General features: G+C 42.5%; 1 protein-coding gene across 1 annotated transcript in view; it reads left to right on the forward strand.

Annotated features, from left to right (window-relative positions):
* Nucleotides 1-25,330, forward strand: part of Dytn (dystrotelin) — a 54,239-nt gene that overhangs the window by 15,953 nt on the left and 12,956 nt on the right. The window contains exons 6-13 of the mRNA XM_059278127.1: nt 4,719-4,790; nt 5,012-5,175; nt 8,275-8,386; nt 10,040-10,185; nt 14,196-14,322; nt 19,005-19,075; nt 22,879-23,038; nt 25,021-25,327. Coding sequence (XP_059134110.1) covers nt 4,719-4,790; nt 5,012-5,175; nt 8,275-8,386; nt 10,040-10,185; nt 14,196-14,322; nt 19,005-19,075; nt 22,879-23,038; nt 25,021-25,327 — 1,159 coding nt within the window. The remainder of the gene's footprint in view (nt 1-4,718; nt 4,791-5,011; nt 5,176-8,274; nt 8,387-10,039; nt 10,186-14,195; nt 14,323-19,004; nt 19,076-22,878; nt 23,039-25,020; nt 25,328-25,330) is intronic.

The following is a 25,330-nucleotide window of genomic DNA, read 5'->3' on the forward strand; positions in this document are numbered from 1 at the left end:
GACAGCAGATTTTAAATTTTTTAGTAAGGTTAAAATGTTGCTGGCAGTGAAGGTTAGGGGGGTCTCAGGAGCGATAGAGAGGCACAGATGTCATTCAACTGAGACAAACGAATGAGGAAACCATTTTAATTGCAAAGCAGTAGAGCACACTCCAGGGGCAAGATGTGGACAGAGCCACATCTTACGGATAAGCTCAATAAATCGAAAATAATTCATAAACCAAGGTGGATAAAAGGAGGAGTTTGCAGGATTACTGGGTTTTCCCAGAATAGGGTCTACTTTTCTGTTCCCATATGGAGTGTTCAGATGTGTCCTAACATCAGATACATGGCGGGAAATGTCAGTTATGCAAGGCTAAGGATATGGAAATGCCACAATAAGCAAAGGACAGTTAGCATACATCTTGGCTGATCACGTTGGTCTCAACTGGTTTCAGAAAGGTCCTGTTTTTGGTTTTGTTGGGCATTTCTTTTTCTTTTGTTACCAGAATCTAAAGTTCATACTGCTTACTGTTTTATGAGAAGAGAGAGGGAGAGGGAGAGGGAGAGGGAGAGGGAGAGGGAGAGGGAGAGGGAGAGGGAGAGGGAGAGGGAGAGGGAGAGAGAGAGAGAGAGAGAGAGAGAGAGAGAGAGAGAGAGAGAGAGAGAGAGAGAGAGAGAGAGAGAGAGATTGTTAGAAGAAAACAGGTTATTCAAAGCCAACTCCGAGGAATGCAAAGGAGATTCTCTGCCTCAAATCTATCTTGTGGGGCTTTAGTGCGGTTTTATGGGAGAAAAAGGGGAGTGTCCAGAGAGACAGTGGGCAAGGGATCCGTGCTCTGGGCAGTGTCTTCATCGTCCAAAGGTATGCCTTCTTCCCTCTTCCCTGCTGGGAACCATACAACAGACTTGGCTCTTTTACAGCCAGTGAGTGAGAACCTCTAAAGACTTCTTTTCACTCACAAGGGCTTCTTTTCACTGGCAAGGATTATGAAGGAAGAGCGTGCTGGGTTAGTCTTTTGTCAACTGGACCCAGCTAGAATCACTGGAGAGAACAGAACATTAATTGAGGAAGTGTCTCCATCAGGTGGTCATGTCTGTAAGACATTTACTTAATTAATGATTGATGTGAGAAGCCCAGCCCACTGTAGAGGCGACCGTACCTGGTGGTGGTCCTTGGTTATGTAAGAAAGCAGGCTGATCAAGCCACAGGAAGCAAGCCAGTAGATGCCTTCCTCCATGGTTCCCACCTCTGCTTCTGCTAGACTTCCCGCCTTGACTTCCCTCAGCGATGGACCGCGATGGCGGACCTGAAAGCCTAATAACCCTTTCCTCCCCAAGGTGTTTTTGAACATGGTGTTCATCACAGCAAAAGAAGAGCAGACCAATCCAGAGAGCAGGAGCCAGCTTCCGTGATGTCCTGGTTTAATGCAGCTCTGCCCAGCTATCAGCTTCCAGCTGCTGTGTAGTTGGCTCTTCCTCTATGCTATACAGCCTGATTCAAAAATGCCAGGTATAGGCTTCAGTGCTTCAATGCTCTGCCGGTGGTGGTGACAGCACACAGATCCTACTGCAGATCTTCTGCCGTCTGGGGCATGTCTCAGGCCACCACCATTGCTGATGTTCCTCCCCGACAGCTTCGTGTCTCAGAACTCAAGCAGGTAGAAAGCCAGGGGAGGCATAGGCTGCTGCTCATCCATGTATCCCGCCAGACTGAGACCAGTAGCCCATTTCAAAACGGATGCGATAAAAAAGGATCTGGGCAGAGCGGTATTTTTCCTCTCCCCTAGAATTCCTTGTGTCCCCTTCCTGACTACTGTTGAGGACTTCAAGTTAACACCACTCTCAAGGGATTTTAAAATCCACTCGTTTCAAACTCAGTCAAGGTCAATGAGGGCTGAAATGCTGGCTGCTACAACGTCTCCTTCCCTTCCTAGTGAGCATTAGCAGGCTTCTGAGAAGGCTATGGGGAAGGAGATCTGTGATTTGCATATCAAATTATCATCCCATTGACTTCATTATGGAATCCAAGATGGATTCCTTCTGTAGAAAATCCCGGTCCTCACTCTGCGATTCAAATCATCCCCTAGGAATGCTAATTATCATTTCGAGTGCTATTCTGCCCATGCCAGCATGCCACCTAGTCACATTTAATTCTTCTCGGTAGAGCACCTGCAAGAAATTAGCCGAATAGGCAATTAATTCAGAAAAACTTTATGTAGATATTTAAAGGGGAAACATCAGGTTAAATCCCACTACAGTAGTATCAGAATCACAGAACTGGTGATCCCAGGTCTTCCACCTGCATATTTGACATGTGAACCGAGACCTCTTTTTTTCTTTAAGGGTAAAGACGCTAGAGGAGGCAGAATGTTGAAATGGCAACACTCTTAATAAGTGTCCCGGGTAGTTCATCAGTATTCAACAGTCCAAAGATGGGAAATGAATTGTTAGTTTGTTGTTGTTGTTTTTGACTAAATAACATCGGGAGTACTTACTTGTATTCTCTTGGTGACGGGGTTATTATCAATTTAAAGCACAAGCCATCTTGTTACTCGTGCACAAATGTTTGTTGACTTCTGGCTGGCTAATTGTCAGCCAAGAGGCTCTAAGTGCCACTTTCCTGATTAGGAGGATGTTTATTTGAGTTGATGGGCTTGGCAGGGGGTCTGTGCAATTACAGGCAGTGTGTCTGACAGCCTGTGCTGGGCAAGGCATCAGATGGGAAATGGAGACTTCTGTCCAAATGGGAGTGAGTGAAGGTGACCGGTACACACATCTGTGCATACAGAAACCAGAACCAAGTCCATTGCCATCCTGGAAGTCACAAGAGTCCTTCGTCCCTTGGTTAACGCCCCCCACCCTCCACACACACACACACACACACACACACACACACACACACACACACACCCTGTGGTGAATGTGGTTGGAAGGTAGACTTCAGGGACAACTGGGCCATTGGAATATCTATAAAATCTAAACAAACAAACAAACAAAACCAGTCTAATAAGTGTTGGCCCCTCAATGAAGACGGGGACTTCCAGAGTGAGACCCCAATGGTGCAACAAACTTGTTTTCTTTTCATCTTGAGCAAAATGTTGTCTCTCAGTGATCCCTTGATCTATTTAGCTTTAAAAACATTTCATTAACAAAAATTATATGTACAAAAGATATTAAGTGTGGTGTGGCGTGTACATGGCTATAGTTCCGACTACTCTAGAAATGAGGTGGTAGGATTATTTGAACTTAAGGTTTTGAGACCAGCCCTGCAAGATCCTATTTCAAAAAAAAAAAGAAAGAAAGAAAGGGATGGAAAAGGGAAAGAGGGAGGGAGAGAGACATGTTGCATCACAGTGTACCACAGGTAACATGGGTGTACACTGTGTAATGATTACCACAGGCAAGTCACTTACACTCCCATCATACCCACAGTCACTATTCGTGTGTGAGCACAGAGAAGGATACCCAACACCTGATCTCATATCAAATGTTAAGTGGGCCGGATGACGTCATCAACAAGTCACTGTGGTGAGCGTTAGACCCCCAGAATCTAATCATCATAAACTATAAGTTTATGCTCTTTGAGGAACAGCTTCCGAATTTTCCCACTCCACCCTCAACGCTAAGAAGCCGCATTCTACTCTCTGTTTCTATGAATTCATCTCTTTTAGATTCCTCATGTAAGAGAGATTACACAGTATTTCTGTAGTTACAATTTTACTTAACATATATTTTCCAGGTTCATCCATGCTATAGTAAATGACAGGATTTCCTATTTTTAAATGCCGGATAACATTCATTAACGTCAATAAACACCTTAGGTCATTCCTATATCTTGACTTCCATGAGTAGTGCTGCAATGAATGTGTAGATATCTCTTCTTGACATAGTGACTTCATTTCTTGTCAGTCTTTCCTTTCAATAATGATGACTACCACCCCACTTCAAAGACTGGAGTTATGGTTTGCAAATGAAGTGTCCCCCCAAAAGACTCTTGAATTGAAAACTTGGTACCCAACTGGTAGATCCAATCACTGAGAAGTGACTGAATCATGAGGACTCTGATCTAACCAATAGGTTAGGTAGATTTTGAATGGACTTTTTGGTAGAAGCTTTCATATTTAGGGCTAATTAAAGGAGCTAGGTCAACAGAGATCTATTCCCATGGGCCTCTCCTCCCTGTGCTCCTTGGTCACCATGAGGTCTGCCCTGCCACAGCCTTCTGTCTTGATGCTCTATCTCACCACAGCCCAAAAGCCATGGACTGAAATCACAAGGCAACCTCAGTCTCTCCTCTTGGAAGTTCTTTATGTCAGATATTTTGACACAGAAGCAGAACAAGTAACGGAATTGATGTGTATTCAGACGAGACGATATGAAAATACTTGACATCTCTTAAAGCCACCATGAACTTGAAAGCAATGCCACGTGACCTCCATCAGGGAAAAGGCAAAAGAAAGATTAAAATGATTTGCCTGGGATCCCAAGAAGTCAGACAGCAGACATCTTCCCTTTGCTGCCTCAGTGGCTTCCTTCTGTGGTCTTCCTCCAGCCCCTTTTAATTCATTGTTCCAACTCAAGAATCACACAAAGCCTAAAACTTACTGTTTTGATTGAGATGGTCCCTCTGTTCTCAGATGCCCGATATTTTTTGCTTGCATGCCTCCCATTGCTGTGAGCACTATTACTCAGGCACACCAAGTCCACTCAGCAGATAACACGAGGTTGCCTTTGCAGATCCCAACTGTCGTGGGAGAGAGCTGCGCTTTGTGTCCCGTGGAAAGTGCTATCCACAGTTGCTTCCGAGGGGTGAGTGGCATAAAAACATCCCTGGGAGCTGGTACAGATGTTTGAAGAGATTGCTTACATTAGACTTTGTGCCGGTTCCAGGTCAACCTGAGTTTGGAGGTAGCCCTACCTCTCAGCTTTTACATGACTGATTTCCTTATCAGAACAGATACGGAACCAGAGGGAAGGAAAGGGGGCAAATCCCACCGGAAAGTGTGTCTCAGCCTGCCCTTCTTCCCCAGGTGTTGAGTTCTGGAATCAAGGAGGGGAAATTCTTGTCTTGGGTACAGTCTGAGCCTCTTATCCTTCTGTGGCTCCCAACCTGCTACCGACTGTCTGCATCAGAAACGGTCACTCACCCCGTGCGGTGCGGTGTATGCCGAACCTTCCCAATCATAGGACTGAGGTACGGTCAACATCATACTCCCCAAATGGTCATGTGACAGATGGGCTCAATGGTGGGCTACATAGATAGCTCCAGACTCTCTCTGGCATCCTTTCCACACATCTGGAATTCACTTGCCTTGAGCGCAATAATTCCCTGTCTGAGGCATCCTGGTTGAAAACAAGTTTATTCCCTATAATTGATGAAACATTAAGTTCTTCCACTGACTCACACTCTGAAGTAGTCAATGTTTTTGTCCCCCTAAGGCAGTGGATCTCAACTTATGGGCCTCTTCTCCTTTGTGGGGCTCAAACGACCCTATCACAGGGGTCACATATCAGATATCCTGCATATCAGATAATTACATTACAGTTCATAAAAGCAGCAAAACTTATGAAATAGCATCCAAATAATTTTATGGCTGGGGGTCTCCACAACATGAGGAACTGTATTAAAGGGTCGCAGCATCAGGAAGGTTGAGAACCACTGCTCTAAGGTCTAAAACAGTTGTCTTTGTTCCAAATAAACCTTTTAAAGACTTAGAGCTACCCACAAGAACAGTTTGTTAAGCCACCAGACAGTGGTGGCGCACGCCTTTAATCACAGCACTCAGGAGGCAGAGGCAGGTGGATCTCTGTGAATTCAAAGCCAGCCTGGTCTACAGAGTGAGATCCAGGACAGCCAAGGCTACACAGAGAAACCCTGTCTCTAAAAACCAAAAAGAAAAAGAAAAAAAAGAAAGGAGGGAGGGGAGGGGAGGAAGGAAGAGAGAGAGAGAGAGAGAGAGAGAGAGAGAGAGAGAGAGAGAGAGAGAGAGAGAGAGAAAGAAAGAAAGAAAGAAAGAAAGAAAGAAAGAAAGAAAGAAAGAAAGAAAGAAAGATTGTGTTGTAGGTTTCCCATTAAATAATAAGGAAGTAAAATCAGAGATAGTGTTAAAGTTTTGAAGAGAAGGAAATGAGAAGTCTAACCAAGCATGGGCAAGCCATGAGTCATGACTTATGGGCACAGGTATGCAGCTGTGTGAGGGGTAAAAATCCAAGACATTCAGTAGCTAACATCAGGCACAGGGCAGGGTGCCTGGAAGGGGAGGAGGTCAGAGCCCTCAGGGTCAGAGTAAGCCCACACCAGCTCACTTTGTCCCATCTCTCTCTGTCTCTCTCTCTGTCTCTCTCTCTGTCTCTCTCTCTCTCTTTCTCTCTCTCTCTCTCATTTTTTTATGTGCATTGGTGTTTTGCCTGCATGTTGTCTGTGTGAGGGTGTCAGATGCTCTGGAACTGGAGTTACGGACAGTTGTGAGCTGCCATGTGGTTGCTGGGAACTGAACTCAGGTCCTCTGGGAAAGCAGTCAGTGCTCTTAACCACTGAGCCATCTCTTCAGCCCCCCCCCCCTCAACTTCTCTTCTTGGAGTTCCTGATCCTCATTAGTTTAGACATTAAACACACTTCCCTCAGGCATAACACAGGTCTACTGGACCCACTAAAAATCTGGAAATCAAGTTTAAATTTTGCTGAGAAGCTGAATTGAGTTTACAGAGGATTTGGAATGTGCACCAAAATTTGACTCATAAAAACCTCTTTGCAAATAACAACTTGAAACAAAAAACCATATCAATGGGGAAACAAGCAAGACCAAGGAAATCTTCATATTAGAGTAAAAAATAATCATTTCTTATGATGCACAGCGAAGAAACATGAATGTAAAATGTAATTTATCACAGTGTATTTATATCTATGTATGTATATATACAGATATATAATAATTTAATCAATAAACCACAGAAAGGCATTCTTTATATAACCACTGTATGTCTAAGCCAGATACAGAGTTAACTTTGAAATTACACACAAGGTACAACTTCTACATTGAAACAAGTTTAGTTTTCAAAGCTATGCAGAAATTTTGTAAGGCCAAGGAGACAGTGTTTATTAGTTTGGTTGTTCTCGTGCAGAAACCAGTCCATTCACTTAGCTTCATCCAGTTCACCTTCACTAAGGACCTACTATGTGCCCAGGAGCCTCCCAAACAGGGAGCTTGACTTTCTATTCCAGCGGCTGTCACTACTGCAGCCAAAAATGGTGGTGATGTTATTAACCAGAGGCTGCCCTGTCCTGCTGGCCCTTCAGCATCACAGTACTACTCCCTGAGTGTTAGGAGAGATCTCTCCCTAACAGCGTGCCTCAGTGTTTCCTCTTTCTGAACACAAGGAGATTTCAGATGCAGAAATTAAGAAGAAAATCCTGCCACGTTAACAGTCAAGAAATGGGTGAGTGGCTCACACAGCTCCTGGCGGCTGAGGAACTGCTCCCTCCGTCTTTTCTTCCCTGTCCACAGACTTCTAAGAAAGCGTGGGCTTGTTTTGAGATCCTTTATCTATGATTTAAATTTTTTTTCCCAGCACCAGGAATTCAGGCTCAAAATTATCATACCTTGTAATTTTCCAAGAGAATCCCTAAGTCAACTCTATCAAAAGTGCCAAACTTCTTTTTTTTTAATTGGAAAGTACACTCAAAATATCTGAGGGCCTCATGCAGCTCCACAAGATACGGCTGCAGACTTGTGAGTTTCTCTTGATAATTGCAGTCCCTAAGATGCTGCCTATGCAAGGCACTTGATGTTTGGGTAACGTGGGGAAGGGATATAAGTCAGACCTCTAGACCATAGTGTATTGGGTAATGACACATTAATATAATGTTTTATAAGAGCTCCATCACGGGCCGGTGAAATGGCTGGATGGCCTAAGGTCTCCATGACTTAAGGCCTCTAAGCCTGACCACTTGAGTTTATTCACCAGAACTGGTGTGGAAGGAGAGATCAATTTCTAAAATTAGCCACTGACCCCCACACATTTGCCATGGCCCATGCGTACACACACACACACACACACACACACACACACACACACACACACCCCACATTATTTAAGATAAGGTTCAGGTTTTTTTTTTTAATAAGTAAGCACATGGGTTATTTAATAACTGTCAGCTTTGAGAGACACATTGTAACCACTGTAAGGTCAGACACTCCTGTATGTCTGGGGCTGCTCATTCTCTGCTTGAATTCCATCTGTTTGTTCTCCTACCGGTAGTGACATAAGCTGTACTTGTGTTTCGTTTTCGCAGATACCGCTGTCTGAAGTGTCTCAACTTCGACATCTGCCAGCTGTGTTTTGTATCTGGTCTCCACAGCAAATCCCACCAGAAGTCACACACAGTGATGGAGGACTGTGTCCAGGTAACATCTAAGGCAGTGTGGTAAAATCTTCACTACCCCAGTCCTCGTAAGACATTCCATTAGCCCTTTCCTCCCATCAGCTAACAGTTAAGACACTGGAAAAGAGGAGCTCAACCTTCAACACGTCTCAATATAACTGAGCTCTCCTATGATGGAGGAGTAGCATACACTGTAGGGAAATGTCATAATGACTTCCATTTTTTTTTATGATTGACACATGCCAAGAGTTTAAAAACAATCATGCTTTGTTTACGTTGCAGGTTTTTATAAATGCTTTTGGAAGCAAGAAACGACTTAATAGTCTACAGTCTGGCCATTGATCTCATACTATGCACTAGGAAACATCTCACAAAGTTAGCGGGGACAGGTATTGAAAACTGGAATGGATGAGAAAGAAAGGGGTATTGGTTTGGTGAAAACAGGGCAGCAAAGCCTCTAGCTGTAGTATGCTTTTGGAAAGGTTTTAATATGACTTTCCCTGAGTCCTAAATTTCAAGTATCCCCTCCACCCCCTTTGAGATAAAAAGAAAAAGTTATCTAGGTTTTCACAAAAAGTAAAGAACTTACGGTTCTTTTAAAGAAAATCACTAGTAACCAGCAAGTTCATTTAGCTCAAGGAAAAAAGAAAAATAGCATGCAAGAGCATTCTGCTATTCCTAGGGCGGAAGTGGAAAACGATTGTCCTTTTAGCTACCGGTTTTGGGTGAATCCGTACGATGGAGTGCCTCAAACACCACTGTAGTGAAGGCCGAGGGTGGCTGGCTTTCACCAAGGGCAGTCTTCCGAGAGTCTCTCTTCAACGTCAAGGTCCCTCCAGGAAAGGAGGGCACCTGAATTTTGTCAAAAACCTTGCTAAACTGCACCAGCCCAGTGTTGGCTCCTTGCCTCTGGTCTTCTTCTCGGGCCCTGGAATCCTGCGACTTGACGGTGTTACAGCGACACCGTGTGGCCATCTTGTTAATGCACTTTGGTTTTCAAGAGCTGGACACCTTCAAATTGAACAGCTTTGTTTCTTCTCCTTGACATTCCTCAGGTGGGCCGGATGGGTGGGTTTCGGGTGATCCACTGCCTACTGAAATTGTATACAGTAGTAAACCTGGAGATGAATCCACAACTTACCACCTTGTTCTTAAAGGAACCCATATCCACACATGTGAGTGACCACAAACTACTGGGCTGTGGTTCCTTCTTACAGCTTTAGAGTCCTTAGTCTCTTTAAGAAGAGGTTATTTACTGAAGCACTCGGGGACATTCAACCTTGAGACTTGTGCTGTGTGCAGGTTTATACATAAATGGAATGAAGAAACTCTAAGAGCAAAAGAGGTTATTTTTCCAAAGTGTCAAAACTAGAAGAAGTAGTTCCCGACACTTTCATCACGGGCTAACACTAAGGAATGAAGGCCGTGTTTAAATTGACCTGATGCCCATGGACTTGATTTTATGACATTTATTCATTCATGTGCAGGCATGCGTGTGTGCAAACAGCCAACATGTGGAGGTCAGAGGGCAATCTGTGGGCATCCGTTCTCCCTTTCCACCACATGAGTCCTGAGCATCAAACTTGGATGGTCAGGCTCGGAAGCAAGTGTCTGTCCCCACGGAGCCATCTGGCCTGCCCCTTGGTGCCTCTTTTAATGGTGCTCATTTCCACAGATATCAGCAAAGGAGAACACAAAGCTCCTCCTCAGGAGCCTCAGAAACAGCCTGCCCCAGAGATGTGACAGGATAGGAGCCGGGAGAAGACAGTGGCTGCTGGACCAGCTGGCACCAAGAGACACAGCTACCCACGCGCAGGCCAGGTGTGTTATCTGGATGCTGGTTTCACAGCCAGCACAGATTACAGCTGCAGCTTTTCTCTCTGCTAAGTTTATTTATTAGCGTATATTAATCATACAGAATAATGGATTTGTAGCATCCTCATACGTTTATATAGTTTGGCCATATTCGCCCATTACCTTCCCTTGTCCCCTCCTGCTGACTCCTTCCTCTTCCAGAGTCTGCCTTCAGCCTTCATGTCTTCCTCCTTTCACGTCTGTCTTTCATTTTTTCCCCTCTTTCTCTCCAGTACCCTCCTCCCAGCAACTTTTAACTGAATATAGATCTTTTGGGAGGCATGGGACCTCTTCCCACAGTGATGAAATGCTGGTCGGACCAATCTTGAGCAGGTCCTGTGCAGATAATCGGGGTGAGGGGAATTGCAAAAGTGCAGGCTGTGAAGCCTGGAGGACAGCGTTCCACACACTCTGTCCCTTTCTCTTACTTTTCCATCCATTCTGCTTCCTCGTCTGTGATATTCCCTGAGCCTTGGAGGAGGAGATACAGGGGACCCGTTTAGGGCTGAGAACTCAACAGCTGCGTATTCTCAGTGCTTGGACCGTTTATGGGGACCCACAGCAGGTTTAATGCTAAGGCTCCTACGGAGGGCAAGGAGCGAGAAGAGGGTAGAGACTCAAGTACTTTTCACTTCTGTTAACAGCCTTCAGGCTGATGGGGAACGAAGAGGCAACAGCGCCACGCAGTGGTCATCGAGTTAGTTGCTCTTGCCAATAAAGGCAACAGGAAGCTCAGAGGATTCTGTTTGAATAACTGTGCTGGGATTACAAGTGCATGCCGCCGCCGCTGCCGGCTATTTAAATGAGGGTTCTGTGATCCAGAGTAAGATCCTCATGTTTGCTAGGAAAGCTCTTTGCCTACTGAACTTTCCTCCAACCCCACAAATCAGCATGTTTAATCGTCTACTCTTCTCAGGAGCATTATAATTCATAAGCAATTGTGAGCACGTTAGGAATGGAGATATAAGGAATAAAAACCAGGTAGTGAAGTTTGATAGGAACTGAAGTAGAGGCAGAGAAGCCGTGTCCTCGGCCAGCAGCATGTGTGCCCTTCACTTTTTATGACCACTTCTCCACATCATAGGAATAGCCTGTCCTTCATCCGCTCAGCACAATATTGATGGGGCTAAGATAAACCGAGAGAGTTGAAAGGGCTATAAACACTGGAGTTCATTTAAATTCGTTGCATTATGTGCAACCTACTCAGGGCATAATAAATATGGTTAAACCCCAAGATATCATTATGCAATTTTCAACTTGGTCTGGGTATTGATGAGTTCAGAAACTCTCACTGGTGACCAACCCAAAAGAAATGAATGTGAATGTTATAATTTCACAAATGTGATCATAGGCCAAGAGTCATCCTTGCGATCTATTAAGTTGGCAAATTATGAGTGCCTGTTTTCTAAGGTAATGGTTATTGCCAAGTGGAAATACTGGATTTATTTAATAATTCAGCGAGCAATCTGCATGGTAAGAAGCCCCTTCCTTTTGCTATAGATTTATTTTACACATGACTGTTCACATCAGCAAGAATAACACTTTTATTTATAAGAACGTAATTGGGAGTGAGGTGTCAGACATCACCACGATTATTAAAATTTGGGGGCAGTTCTTGCAAATGTAATAGAAAACAAAATTAAAATGCTGAAAAAGAGGAGATGAAATCCGTTGCATCTGCAGCTGATATATTCTCCCAAGAAACCCTGAGGAACTTAGCAGGGAACACTAGCATTAATGATTTGAGTAATGGTGGAACATAAAATATTTGCATAAAACTGATAGTTCTTCACTCTATTAGCAATAAGCAACTAGAAATTCCATAAAACTCTCATTTATAACATATCTTATTTTACAAAGAAACTATGTGCAAGTTTAACAAAATATGAGACTCATATAATAAAAATTATGCTATGTCATTAAGCATGGAAAACAAGACCTAAGCAAAAGAGACGCATGCCAGCCAGCTGAGTGGGATGACACTAACATGGGAATGTCTATGAATCAAAACTAATGCACCGTTCCTAATCATTTGGTGCTTACACATTCACCTACTTGCAAAATCTTCCATGTAATCCAAAATCAATACTCAAGGTGCCACTGTCGCACTTCAAATACATACAGAGTGGCAAACAGAAAGGTTGCCCGTGCGTGCATTTCCAAGCTGAGTGTCAACCGGAGGTGGCTTTTGCCTCCTGATTTCAGCTTTCACTCTGTAAACAAATGTCTTTCCCACAGTCTATTCTGGACCAGGGTTTTCACACTTTTGTGCCTTTTCTAAGTAGTTTCACTGATGCTAAAAGCCCCTAATGTAGTGTTAAAGTACTTCCAGGGCTCCTGGAAAGTTGTGATGTCTCTTCACGAGACAATGTGTGTTAGATGAGCTCTATGAGCCAAGACTATTCAAGGTGGTAACTCCTACCTGTATCTGATCTCAGCCTTCCGACCTGCAGACAGGTAAGAAAATGAACACCTGTTATTTAATACACGTAGTGTATAGTATTTTGTTTTAACAGTCAGAGCTAAGACAACAAAATATTCTCAAAGTGTTTAAATTATATGAGAGTAGACAAGGATAGAGTGTATGACTCAGAAAACTGTGGTGATACTGTGTTCCCCAATAGATGGTACATCCTAATAAACTTATCTGGGGTCAGAGAACAGAACAGCCACTAGACGGACATAGAGGCCAGAAAATGGTGGCACACACACCTTTAATCCTAGCCTTCTAGAGGCAGAGATCCATCTGGATCTCTGTGAGTTCAAAGCCACACTGGAAATAGCCAGGCATGGTGACTCAAGCCTTTAATCCAGGAAGTAATGGCAGAAAGCAGAAAGGTATATAAGGCGTGAGGACGAGGAACTAGAGCTGGTTAAGCTTTTAGGCTTTTAGCAGAAGTTCAACTGAGATTCATTTGGATGAGGACACAGAGGCTTCCAGTCTGAGGAAACAGGATCAGCTGAGGAACTGGCAAGGTGAGGTAGCTGTGGCTTGTTCTGCTTCTCTGATCTTTCAGCATTCACCCCAGTACCTGGCTCTAGGTTTGATTTTATTAATAAGAACTTTTAAGATTTGTGCTACAGAAAACATATTGCATTCTCTGTACCTACATACCCACCTCTTTGACAGAACTGGCAAACCACAAAACAATCACTTGTTTCCATATTTTCTCACCATGTCTTATAGTCATTATCACCATCTCTCAAAAGCAATGGGAATTAAGCTGCTTGTTAAACGTGAACTCTCTGTGGGCAGGTAGTTTTCTGCTCTTCTGATGTTTTCTTCTTTGGCTCAACTCTAATAACTCAAGATGGTAAAACGCTTCCAAAATAATATTGAATAAAATTAAACGGAATTCTGTAAAAATCAAATATGCCTGATCTTAGAGTCATTTGTGGTCTTTCAGATAGGACATAACCAACGCACAGCTGTGTTTAGAATTCCTGGTCTGTGTTCTGGACAAAATGACCTGGGAGCCCTTATCACCGAATTTCTTTGTATTTGTATGTCTAGATTGGCGTGGAGAAGGGAGCACGGACAATCTACTTACGTGTTTAGCCATCTAGCTCTCTACCAACTGCATAGTCTGCCTGGAAAAGAACACAGACGAGAAATGGGACATTATTGCTATTTGATGAGACACTGACCTTGATATCTAATTTGACATTTTCAATCAAAAAGGGGGGTGCAGCTGAAGATGGCCCAGTAGTTGGGAGTGCCTTTTGCTTTTACAGAAGACCCAAGTTTGGTTCCCAATACCTTTGTTGGATAGCTCACAACTGCCTTTATCTTGAGCTTCAGGGCATCAAACGCCCTCTTCTGGGCTCTATGGGCATGCACAAATGGCATACATGTGCACACACACAAATAAAAATAAATCTTTTAAAAATGTATTTTCAAAAAAAACTTTCCTTAAATATCACACTTAATCTTTAAAAATTGCCCCAACATCTTATAAAACTCTACTTTCTAACAGGCTTTCCATTGAGTATAAAGGCTCTAAAGCCCCAGTGTATGTGAGGCCATCAGGAGCAGTGGAAGCCGCAGCCACAGAATGCCCCAGATACCTGTCTCCACAAGCAAATGACAACCCACATCACCAGGTGAGTCCAAAAGGGAGAGGAGCCATCCCTGAAATATTGTATCCAGGCCACTCCATAAGCATGCACCAAAGCTTTGAAAACTATTCCCAGATCAGGAAATATTTTCACGATGTCCATGGGATCAATGAAAAATATGGGGGCACATTTTCAATCATCAAGTGTTACATGCTTTTGTCTTTTGAGACATGGTCTCTTTTTTTATCCCAAGCTAGACTAGAACTCAAAGCAATCCTCTAGTTTCTGCCGCCAGTGTACTGGGGTTACAGGTGTGAGCTACCAGGCCCACCTAGGGCTATGCAGCTATTGCATTAAATTTGGAAAAACAAGTTAAAGATTAAAAATGAAAATAATCTATGTGTACGCATCATTAACATTTCAATATGTTTCACTCCTTTTGAATATTTTAGTTTAAATCATACTTTGAGATGTACTGATTATACTGTCAAATTGTCAATGTAAATTATATTGTGAACATTTTCCATTGTCAGAATTCTTCAAAAACATTTGCATAGTTATTTAAATAGACAGAATGCTATTCACTTAACTCCTGCTTGACATTTAGGTTGTTTCCAATTTTTACTGTAATTTAAAATTTACTATTAAAATTTCCTTTCATTATTCTTTGGGTACAGTTACCCCATTATTTCCCTACAATACATTTCTAAAGCGGGATCACCGAAAAGGTCCAGGGAAATATGTTTAAAGTTCTTCATACTTATTGCAAAATTGTTTTTCAGAAAAGTATAGCAGATTATACGCCCAGCAAATGCGACCCCTGTGAACTTGGCTAAAGCTAAGATTAGCTATTGCCACAATTTAAATCTGCCAATTTACAAGAAATAAAATATAATTTCGAGGGTCTTTATTTTTCTCAAATTTAGTGAAAAAAGATCCCCCCAATTACTTTAAAAGGCAATTATATTTTGTCCCTTCTCTCCCTCTGCTCCTCCCACTCTGGGGTGTCACTTTGACATGTCAATATATTTAAACTGTGACTCTTTCCGCTTGGCAGAAGCAAACCCTGCTCCCGTTAGTCTTCTGAATAGAATGACTTGGTTTATGGATGTTTCTAGTTCTCCTGAAAATGCAATCAATTTTTTTCTTTGTAATTTCTTACACTTTTAGGCTTAAAAAGGGTTCTCCAGCCTTACCCCTCTGAGGAGTAGATGGGGGTGGGGTGGGATGGAGGGGATGTAAGGGGGCAGGAGAAAGGGAAGAAAGGGGACCTGGGGATGGTATGTAAAATTAAATAATAATAATAATAATAATAATAATAATAATAATAAAATAATAAACACAAAAAGGAGGCTCTCCAATGGGAAGTTAAATGATTCTTTTAACTGTATTTATTTTAACATGCTTTAACATAACATATCTTGACATTACAATTTTAAAACTATCTTGATTTTATTTTGATTTATGATTAAGTGACAACAATTTCCTACTCTTTTTTTAAATAAGCCGCTTCCTCATTAATGGATGTATTATGATTCTGTTAACACACACTAGAATTTTCACCTTTTTAGGGTGAGTGTTATACTGTTTCCCACTCACCTGAACTGTTTCTCATTTTGTTTTTACATGAGAACATCATCTGATAGTCTAGCTTTATGATAGCTGTTTGTGTAATATAGAGCAAGGGTCCCCCTTTCTATTTTTCAACCACTTTATTGAAGTGTGATTGACATTTTAAAAGTGGTACATATTTAATGTATACAACTAATGAGTGCGAGAGAGGACAGGTCCAGGAAACCATCACCACCGTCCTGGCCATGAAATGTCCGTCCTCTCCTAAAGTTTCCTCTCAACTCTATTATTGGTTTTGTCTGTTGGTGGAAGTATTAAGGCAACTCCACGTAGTTAAAAGGGAGGTTTATTTTGTGGGGTAACTTACAAGTGAAGGGATAGGTCACAGGGTCCGGGAGAGGTGAAGTGCAGTCCAGCAGTGTTCTCTGGAGAACTCTGCTCAGTCTACACCCAGCATCCAGGATCCAAGAACCAAGAGAGCCGGCACATCTGTATCTTAGGTCTTAAGGGTTCCTTTCTCGGCCCTGCCTCATAGGCCTGACAGTTACCGGAAGCCTCAGTGGGAGTAGTACTTCCAGGTCAAAGCTGGAACAACTACCCACTACATTTGTCCTTAGGGTTCTTGTGATTATTAATGTGGGAGGTAAAAATGTTTAACATGAAAGCTACATTCTGACTGTTCAATAGATGTCTAGGACTTACTCAATTTTACATAAATACAACTCTACCCCACATATTATTGCCTGCATGTTTTTTCCAATTTTTGTTCTTATTTTTTATGTTCTTATGTAATAGTTATTCTCCTAGAGGAATATTAGAATAGTTATAATTAATGCAGCCTGATCTTCAGGGAGACCATCAAAGGGTGGTCACTTATAATACTTTTAATAATCAAAGAAAAAATTATGTTTCCCCGTGACAGCTGTCCTAAGTAGAACGGTGCTGCCCTAGAGAGCGAGTACCGTGTCCACCAGTGCCGAGTGGCTTGTGCGACCAGGTATTCTGTGGGACCCTTCCAGCGAGCAGAGCCCCCCACACCCGGTTGTGGCACACCCAGCTACTCCACGGACATAGAGAATGCTGGTTGTGCTTACGTGAGGACTAGAAACAGCTGCCCTGTTTCCTGCTTCCGGTGGGAGGAGAAACTGGCCCTGGACACTGTTGAGAATCATTTCACACTTTTAAAACGCTGGTTCCCGCCTCCCTGCCCCTCCCGCCCCCGCCACAGGAATTAAAGGGTGCCCGCTGTGTCTTCCTCCTGCCTCACCTTATTCTCCTCTGCAGTTTCCCTGTCCAATCTTATGCATGTAGTACATTTCTGATTTATTTAGAATGTTTTCAGTAGTGCAAACAGGACGTGCGTCTGAAGTTTAAAATACTGTGCTTCAACCCAGCACCAGGCCAAGCTCTGGGAGTCCACTCAAACAGAGGGAGCAAGGGAGGTCACGATCACAGACAGGGAAACCTACAGAGACACCGAACCAAGCTCCTAGGATCTCTGGAACTTTAGACCAACAGCTGTGGAACCTGCATGAATTTAAAAAAAAAATTAAATAAAAAAAAATTGTGCTTAAAATGTAATTCTTTTCAGCCATAGGACCTAGTCTGTCCCTAGTTCCCCAGTGGTAACCTGTGTGGGATAAACCTTTGCAGGCCTTTTCCTCGAATTTGTGTGTGAGGAGGTGTGTAAACATGTATGTGTAGGTGTAACTACTGACAACTCCAAGAACCTTACACACCTGTACAAGAAAACCACACAGCTTTATTTACTACATCTAATTTTAAAACCATTAAAAACAACCTTCAGAGCGAGTCAAGGCTCAGTGGGTCAAGGCACTTGCCATATAAGTCACGCCACACAACCTGAGTTCCATGCTAGGAGCCCATGTAAAAATGGAAAAAGAACTGAACCCACAAAGTCATCCTATGACCTCCACACAGGCACCATGGCGCATGCATCCCCTCATAATTAATTAATTAATTAATTAATTAATAATAAAAGTTTAAAAAATTTAAAAAACAGCTTTGTGTCCTTTAATAGGAATGACTCAAAAAAACTATGGTATCCAGCCTATGAATATCATTGTATGTCCATATACATAAACCTAAACTGTTTCTCAATTACAGAAAAATATGTATCATATGCTAATATGGATGTAAAAAAGTTTAATTTTTATACTAATTCTATAAATGCCATTACTGCAAAGGCTAGATTTGAATATTTAGATGGAAAAAAAAAGGCAGGTCCTGTCACTCAGGAATCACAGAGTCCACACCAACCTGAAAGTGTGACTTAAGTGTATGCCTAATTCACTCTCCTTTCTGTGGTTCCTTTTCTTCTCTGCTCTGTTCATCTGAAAGGTGTTCCTCTGGGCCCTGGCAGAACCCATTGGCAGGAGGAGAGAAGCCTTCAGAATAAAGCTCATAGCTGCCTAGAAATGTAGAGTGGGGGATCCATATTCTACCCTGAGGAACCGGAGTCATGGGCTGGGTCTCTGGGCTCCAGAGCTTGGGCTAGGCTGGGTCAGGCCAACAGAAGTCCTTGGGTGGCAGTTCAGGAAGCAGAGTGCGACATGATGAAGTTCAGTGGGGAAAATCTAAAGAAGAGTCAAGCCACCGTGGTTCATTCAAAAGACTTGGTGAATTCAAAGGAAGCGCTGATGTCAGTGAACATCCACATAGGAGATAATTCGGGGAATGAAAGTAGCAAGTGAAGGAAGAAGTGAGAAGCTTAGACCAAAGACAAGATGTGACCCAACTGTGTTCTGTGAATGACCAAAGATAAGATGTGACCCAACTGTGTTCTGTGAATGACCAAAGATAAAAGATGTGACCCAACTGTGTTCTGTGAATGACTTTGCAAGAAGCAGCTAACATGGGCAGAAGGCTATTGTAGCTTACTTTTACACTTTAATATTAAATATGTAGTATTAATACATATTATGTTAAGATTAAGATATAATTAACTTTGTAAATTAGGCTGCACGGCTATACTTTTCATAAGTTAAAATTCGTGTCATTGTTCTTAGACATAAATCCTAACATCAGCTAGTTTCTTAAAAACTGCAAATTATTTTGAAAAAAATAGGACAATTTTTTGAAATGTGCTTAAGTTCAAACTAAAAACTCATTTCCTCAATTTCTTGCTTCTCTAGACCACAGTCAGCATTAAGAAGAAACTATGGAAGACTCATGACTCCATCAATGCTCTGCACAGGGAAAGAAGGTAGGAGCCACATGTGAATATGTGAGAAAGTAGGAGCCACACGTGGATATGGGAGAAAGTAGGAGCCACACGTGGATATGGGAGAAAGTAGGAGCCACACGTGGATATGGGAGAAGGTGGGAGCCACATGTGGATATGTGAGAAGGTGGGAGCCACATTTGGATATGTGAGAAAATGGGAGCCACATGTGGATATGTGAGAAGATGGGAGCCACATGTAGAAATGTGGTAGGGTAGGAGCCACATGTGGATATGTGAGAAGGTGGGAGCCACATTTGCATATGTGAGAAAATGGGAGCCACATGTGGATATGTGAACAGTAGCTGAGATGAGCCAGGAGCTCGGCACTGAGCTTTTATAGAGACATTTTCTACAGAAAAAAAAAATGAAATTCTTTTTTTTTAATTGGAAGAAATTATTTAAGCAAAGAAGCCCTGCATTTCAATGTGAAGGTAAAAAAAAGCATCTTAACGCTGTGTGAGTAGTTACACATAATGAATACCATCCAGCTAGCTACAGGATGATTTTACCTTTGATCACTTAAGGTCATTACTTGAAAGAAGGGTAAGAGGGGCTGGTAGATGGCTCAGTTGACAATGTACTTGCCACATAAGCAAATGACCTGAGTTTGATCCCCAGGAGCCACATGTTGCAAGGAGAGAAATGACTCTTGCAAGTTGTCCTCCAATCCCCACATGCTCACCATGGCATATGTGCCCACCTACACATACAACCACACACACACACACACACACACACACACACACAATCACACACACAATCACACACAATCACACACAATCACACACAATCACACACACAAACACAGCCACACACACAAACACAGCCACACACACACAGATACACACACATATACATACACACATACACACAACAACCACACACACACACACAACCACACACACACACACAACCACACACACACACAACCACACACACACACACACAAACACAACCACACACACATATACACACACAGACACACAACAACCACACACAGACACACACACAACCACACACAGACACACACAACCACACACACAAACACAACTACCCACAGAGAGACACACACACACAACCACACATACATACACAACCACACACAATACACAGACACACATACACAACTACACACACATAGACAACCACACACACAACCACACACATACACATACACTAAACAAATAGAGTAATAAAATAATATAAAATAAAAATTCTTGCCAGGCATGTTGGGGCACACCTTTAATCTCAGCACTCAGGAGGCAGAGGCAGGTGGATCTCTGTGAGTTCAAAACCAGACTGGTTTACAGTGGGTTCCAGGACAGCTAGGGCTACATAGTGAGACTCTGTCTCAAAATTTAAAAAAAAAAAAAAAAAACCTTAAGATAGTTGTTTGAAAATAATTCTAAGCTATGTTATTCTCTGATATGAAATCCATATCTGCTGCATGCATGATTGGTAGCCTAATAAAGTATTTATCACCACAAAGCATACGAAAGTATCAGACAGATTTGATTTAAAAGATGAAAACTGGAAGCTCCGTCTTTGCCGTGTGCATCAGCATTTTTATTAAAGGTTTGTATGAAACCGCAGACAGCATACCTCTTCCGTGCGTGTGCAGAATAGCATCAGAGGCATCAGTTGAATGAGTAATTTGGGACCACTAACATTTAATTCCTGGAATAGTAGAGCAAGCAATAAAGACCTAACTTCGCGGGATTGAAGAGCAGGGCTCCCAATGGAGGCCCAGGTTCACAGGAAACAGTGAAGGCAACCTAAGATGGACAGTTAACTACAAACTCAGTAACGGCCAGCATTAAGTCCCTTGTACTTAGTGAGCCCCGGTCTCTGATCACACACGGAAAGAGCATTGTCCAGTTGTTGGTGATCACTCTTTAGTCTGCATTATCTGCAGACTAATGAAACTGTGTTTCACTGCACTGTGGTTAACCTTTCTAGGAGCATTTGGGCTCCTACTGATGGCCTCATGCGCACAGGATGCAGTCGGCTTAGTAACAGAAAGCAGATGGGAAACTTTAAAAGGGCAGATTTTAGGTCATTTGGAAGGAATTAGTTCTCAGATAATATGAACAGACATTTGCTTGGAAAAGCAGCAGGCTCCCAACTACTGGAAATAGTTCTAGCAGGTAAATTATAGCTAGTAGAACAGTTTGTGAGAATCTTTCCTTTAAAAAAAAAAATAGAGAACCAAGTGTGGTGGCACATGCTTTAATCCTAGCACTTGGGAGGCAGAGGCAAATGGATCTCTGTGAGTTCAAGGTCAACCTGATTTACTTAGGGAGATCTAGGCTGCTACACAGTGAGATCCTGTCCCCCACCCCCCACCCCCAAAAAAATGACCAGAGAAAGAAAAATGTTTCTGATAGGACTCTGCTTGCTTTCCCCTGGGCTGCTGAAGAATGAGGAGCTCCAGCTGTCTAAGCATGGTGGATAGGCCAGAGAAGAGAAAAGAATGTGTGGTATGGGCCACATGGGAGAGAGAGACTGTCATGATTACTGATCAGAACAAACACAACACTATGGTGTTGAAAACCCTGTCCACACAGCTCTGAGGACACTGCTTTGTGACTTACATAATCCCCTAGACTGACTCCATTCTGGAAAATCTGCTGTATAAAGATGCTTGGCACTCCAACTATAATTAGGATTTTAGAATCAGGCTTCCTATGTGACCGGAAGTTTAAAGGTTCCTGCTCAGAGACACGTGCTTTGGGTGGAAGCTCAAGCTTTATTCCAAGACCCTTTCCAGGCTTTCCGACACTTAGGAATTTCCAAGGCTCTGGTATGGAAGAATGCTGCTGTTCACTGTCACAGAGTTTACTCCCACACATTTTGTTAATACGCCAACAGCACTGATCAAAGAATAAAACCATATTAATTGTATACCTACTACGTGACAGAACGAGGAAGTGTGGTGATAAACAAGGGTAAGAGAGTTTCCAGAATAGCAAAGTAATGTGCAATGAAATAATTTAGTAATATACAAATAAAACAGAAAGTATATGAGTGTGTGAGCTCAGAAATGAAGGCTGGAGACTAGCTAAAACCCTGAGCTCTCACCAAGCTTGATAGCAATTGGATATAGAGAAAAACTAGTGGTATTTATTTGCTCCGCCCGTGACCTTGGGTAATGGGGCCGGAAGGAGGCGGTGCTTCTTGCAGATGTATGTGACCTCTTAAAAAAAAACTATACAGAAAAATAAAGAAGGGAAGAGTCTAGGCGGTGCCAGGGACGAGGCTGGAGTTCTGCTTCACAGGGAGGTAATAGGGAAGTCAAGGAAAGCCTTGTTGGAAGTGTAATGTGTTATTATAGATTGCAGGAAGCAAGGAGGTAACTCGAGCAATAACCTCAAGGGACAAGCGGGTCCCTGTAGGGAGCAGAAAGAGCAGAGACTCCGAGGGAGAAATATAGATGAACAGATCAGTGATTCATGAACCGTGTGCCTTCTCTGTAGTCTTCATGCTATTGTGTCTAGAAATACCCCCTTACCAAATGGGGTATTTCTAAACACAATAATTAATAATATGTAAATGTAAGCTGCTGGTAAACCATGCCTTCCAAAGGAATCCTGATAGGCCTGGTGAGCATCAAGTGGTATTGATGGAGTTAGATGGGAGTGAGGGCACAGATCACCCACCCACCCCCAGGAGGACCTGCAAAGCTCCTGCTAGGCTGTGTGTGTGTGTGTGTGTGTGTGTGTGTGTGTGTGTGTGTTTGTGTGTGTGAGTTTCCACTCTTCCTCAAACCCGTTTCCTTTCCAGGCTCCTTAGAAAACAGTTAAACAGATACAGACACAAATTGCAAGGCACATACACCTTACAGAAGGAAGAGAATTGCAGATTTGAAAGGAAGATTCGGGAGCTCGCAACCAACCAGGATAAGCTATGGACCAAGCTGCAGCAGATGAGACAAGACCTACAGGTACAAATAAATGTGAGGGCCACTGGCCACCTGGACTGCCCGAAAGAAGTCTAACTTCAAGGATCCTCTGCAGCACCCAGGGCTGGGTCGGGGGTCTGGGCTGGGAGGGGGCGGGGCTTCACAAAGCTTCCCACTTCCCGTGGATCAGCCTCTTCTCCTCCACCCGCTTCCCTCTCCCCCAATCTTCTCCCTCACACACCCTCCATACTGAGGAGACAATAGAACCAAGTGCTCCCACATAGCATTTGGACTCAGGATCTCTTTGCACGTTGTTAAAATTTTTTGAGCACTCCCCTAGGAGCCTTTATCTCTGTGAATTATATCTGCTGCTATTTTTATCCCATTGAGAAAAAAAAAAAAACGGAGAAGTGTTTCAAAAACATATTCATTAACTAACTGAGATATGAAATTGATAAACTACTATATGTGCAACATTCTTAAATCACAGCTGGATGTTTTTAGAGCCTGTAAGAGTATCAGTGATTTGTTTGCTTTGTTAAATCTCTATAATGTCTGACTTAATGAAAGACAGCCGATCTTTCCTCGCTGTGAGCAATCTATTATGAGAGGTTTATTTAAGGTGTATGAAGAAATCCAGTCTCATGCCGCAGTGCAGTTAAAAGAAAGACAGAGATCTTTCTGTAGCCTTTCATATAACTAAGGTATTACCCACTGACACAACATCAAACATTAAAAAAAAAACCAATTGTTTTTTAAAGGATAGGTGCATTATGAAATCTAAAACCAGATCTGTTTCATATTCGACTTTATTAAAATCCCAGAGTTCTAGCTGCTCTCTGAGCGGAACTATCCGTGTTTCATTTTGTAACATATATTGGCCACGTGGTGAATATTGACTCGCTGAGCTTCCCAGAGCTTGCCGATTTCATTATACAAGTTTTTTTTTTTTTAAAGAAAGAAAGATAAGAAGAAAAATTCTCACATTCAGTTTCACCAATGATGTTGTCAGAAAAAAAAAAACATTTAAGAACTGACTAGCTGTTCCACTCACCCGTGGCAGATACAGGCTTTCTAAAATTTTAATTATTGCTTGAAACCTTGACTGTTATAAATGACAGTCAAATAAAGTTAGTAATTTTCTCAGCAGTGTCATGTTCATTTTCTTCTTATTTTCCCCCCCAGAAAATCATTGCCTAATACCCCAGTCTAACTGATTATAATCTGTCGGCCTTTCCTTGGCACAAGAGGCAACATCTGTGTTTCAGGATGTATCTGAAATCCTATATGGTTTCTTTCCATTTCACTGCACACAGTATTGAAAAGACAGATTATTAAGAAAATTTGAAGTTTTTGCTACTCCACAAGATAGTAAGTGACGTTGTCTGCTTTTTAACTGGTAGTATATGAGTTTCCTGTGTTAATGTCACCCGGATCCCTGCCGAGGCAGTGATGTCTACATTTATTGCTGATTGTGGACCCGCTGTGCTTATGGGAGTGTAATAGACAAACAATTGAAAGAATGATTATAGAAATCATTTTGCTCCACAGACTCCTACAAGAACCTCTAGGGTCCTGAGGACCCTGGGCCCAACCTTGAAAACACATGGAACACATCCCTAAATTTTTGTACCTCCAGCTTCACATGAAGTCCCTCAAAACACACCTCTGAAGCCTATCATTAGGAGCATGTTTTATTGTAATAATCTGTGCTTGTCAATCATCATGAGGATATGTTTTTCAGAAATTCTTTATGACACCTTTAGGGACAGACATGCTCAGGCCTAGATGGGTTTGTTTTTCTTTTTTCAAATTTCTGGCGTTATTCCCAAGACATTTTACAACCTGAGCTATCCCAGTCTTTTAGAGCTTTAAATTTATATGAAACAGCATGAAATAAAATTAATGGAATATCAAGAGTGAAGCAAGAGACAGGCCTCCATTGTTGTTGGGATGATGAAATGGATTGCATTTGTGGAAAAAGTAAGAGTTATTTCTTCCTAAAGAAGTTTTTCTTTACCCAGGCTATATTGCGACCACTCCATCCTTCATCTTCATCTCAAAACACGGCCTCCAAGATTGATGATTCTTTACACAGTGATGGGCTGTGGAGAGTAGGAGACTCTTCCCACATCAAGAGTGTCATTAGGTACGGTCCGGAATGGGAACTTCTCCCTAACTCTGCCAAGGCTGACAGAAATCACAAACGTCAAACAAGTTCAGGGAAAGCTCTACCAGACTCTGAACCCCCAGGGACCATTTTGCAGAGCACCAGAACACAAGGCCACCCACAGGAGAGGCTAAAGGAAGTCAGTACCGCCCCCTCTGCCTGTC

This window comes from Peromyscus eremicus, chromosome 13, assembly GCF_949786415.1.
Source record: "Peromyscus eremicus chromosome 13, PerEre_H2_v1, whole genome shotgun sequence".
In the NCBI taxonomy this organism is placed as follows: domain Eukaryota; kingdom Metazoa; phylum Chordata; class Mammalia; order Rodentia; family Cricetidae; genus Peromyscus; species Peromyscus eremicus.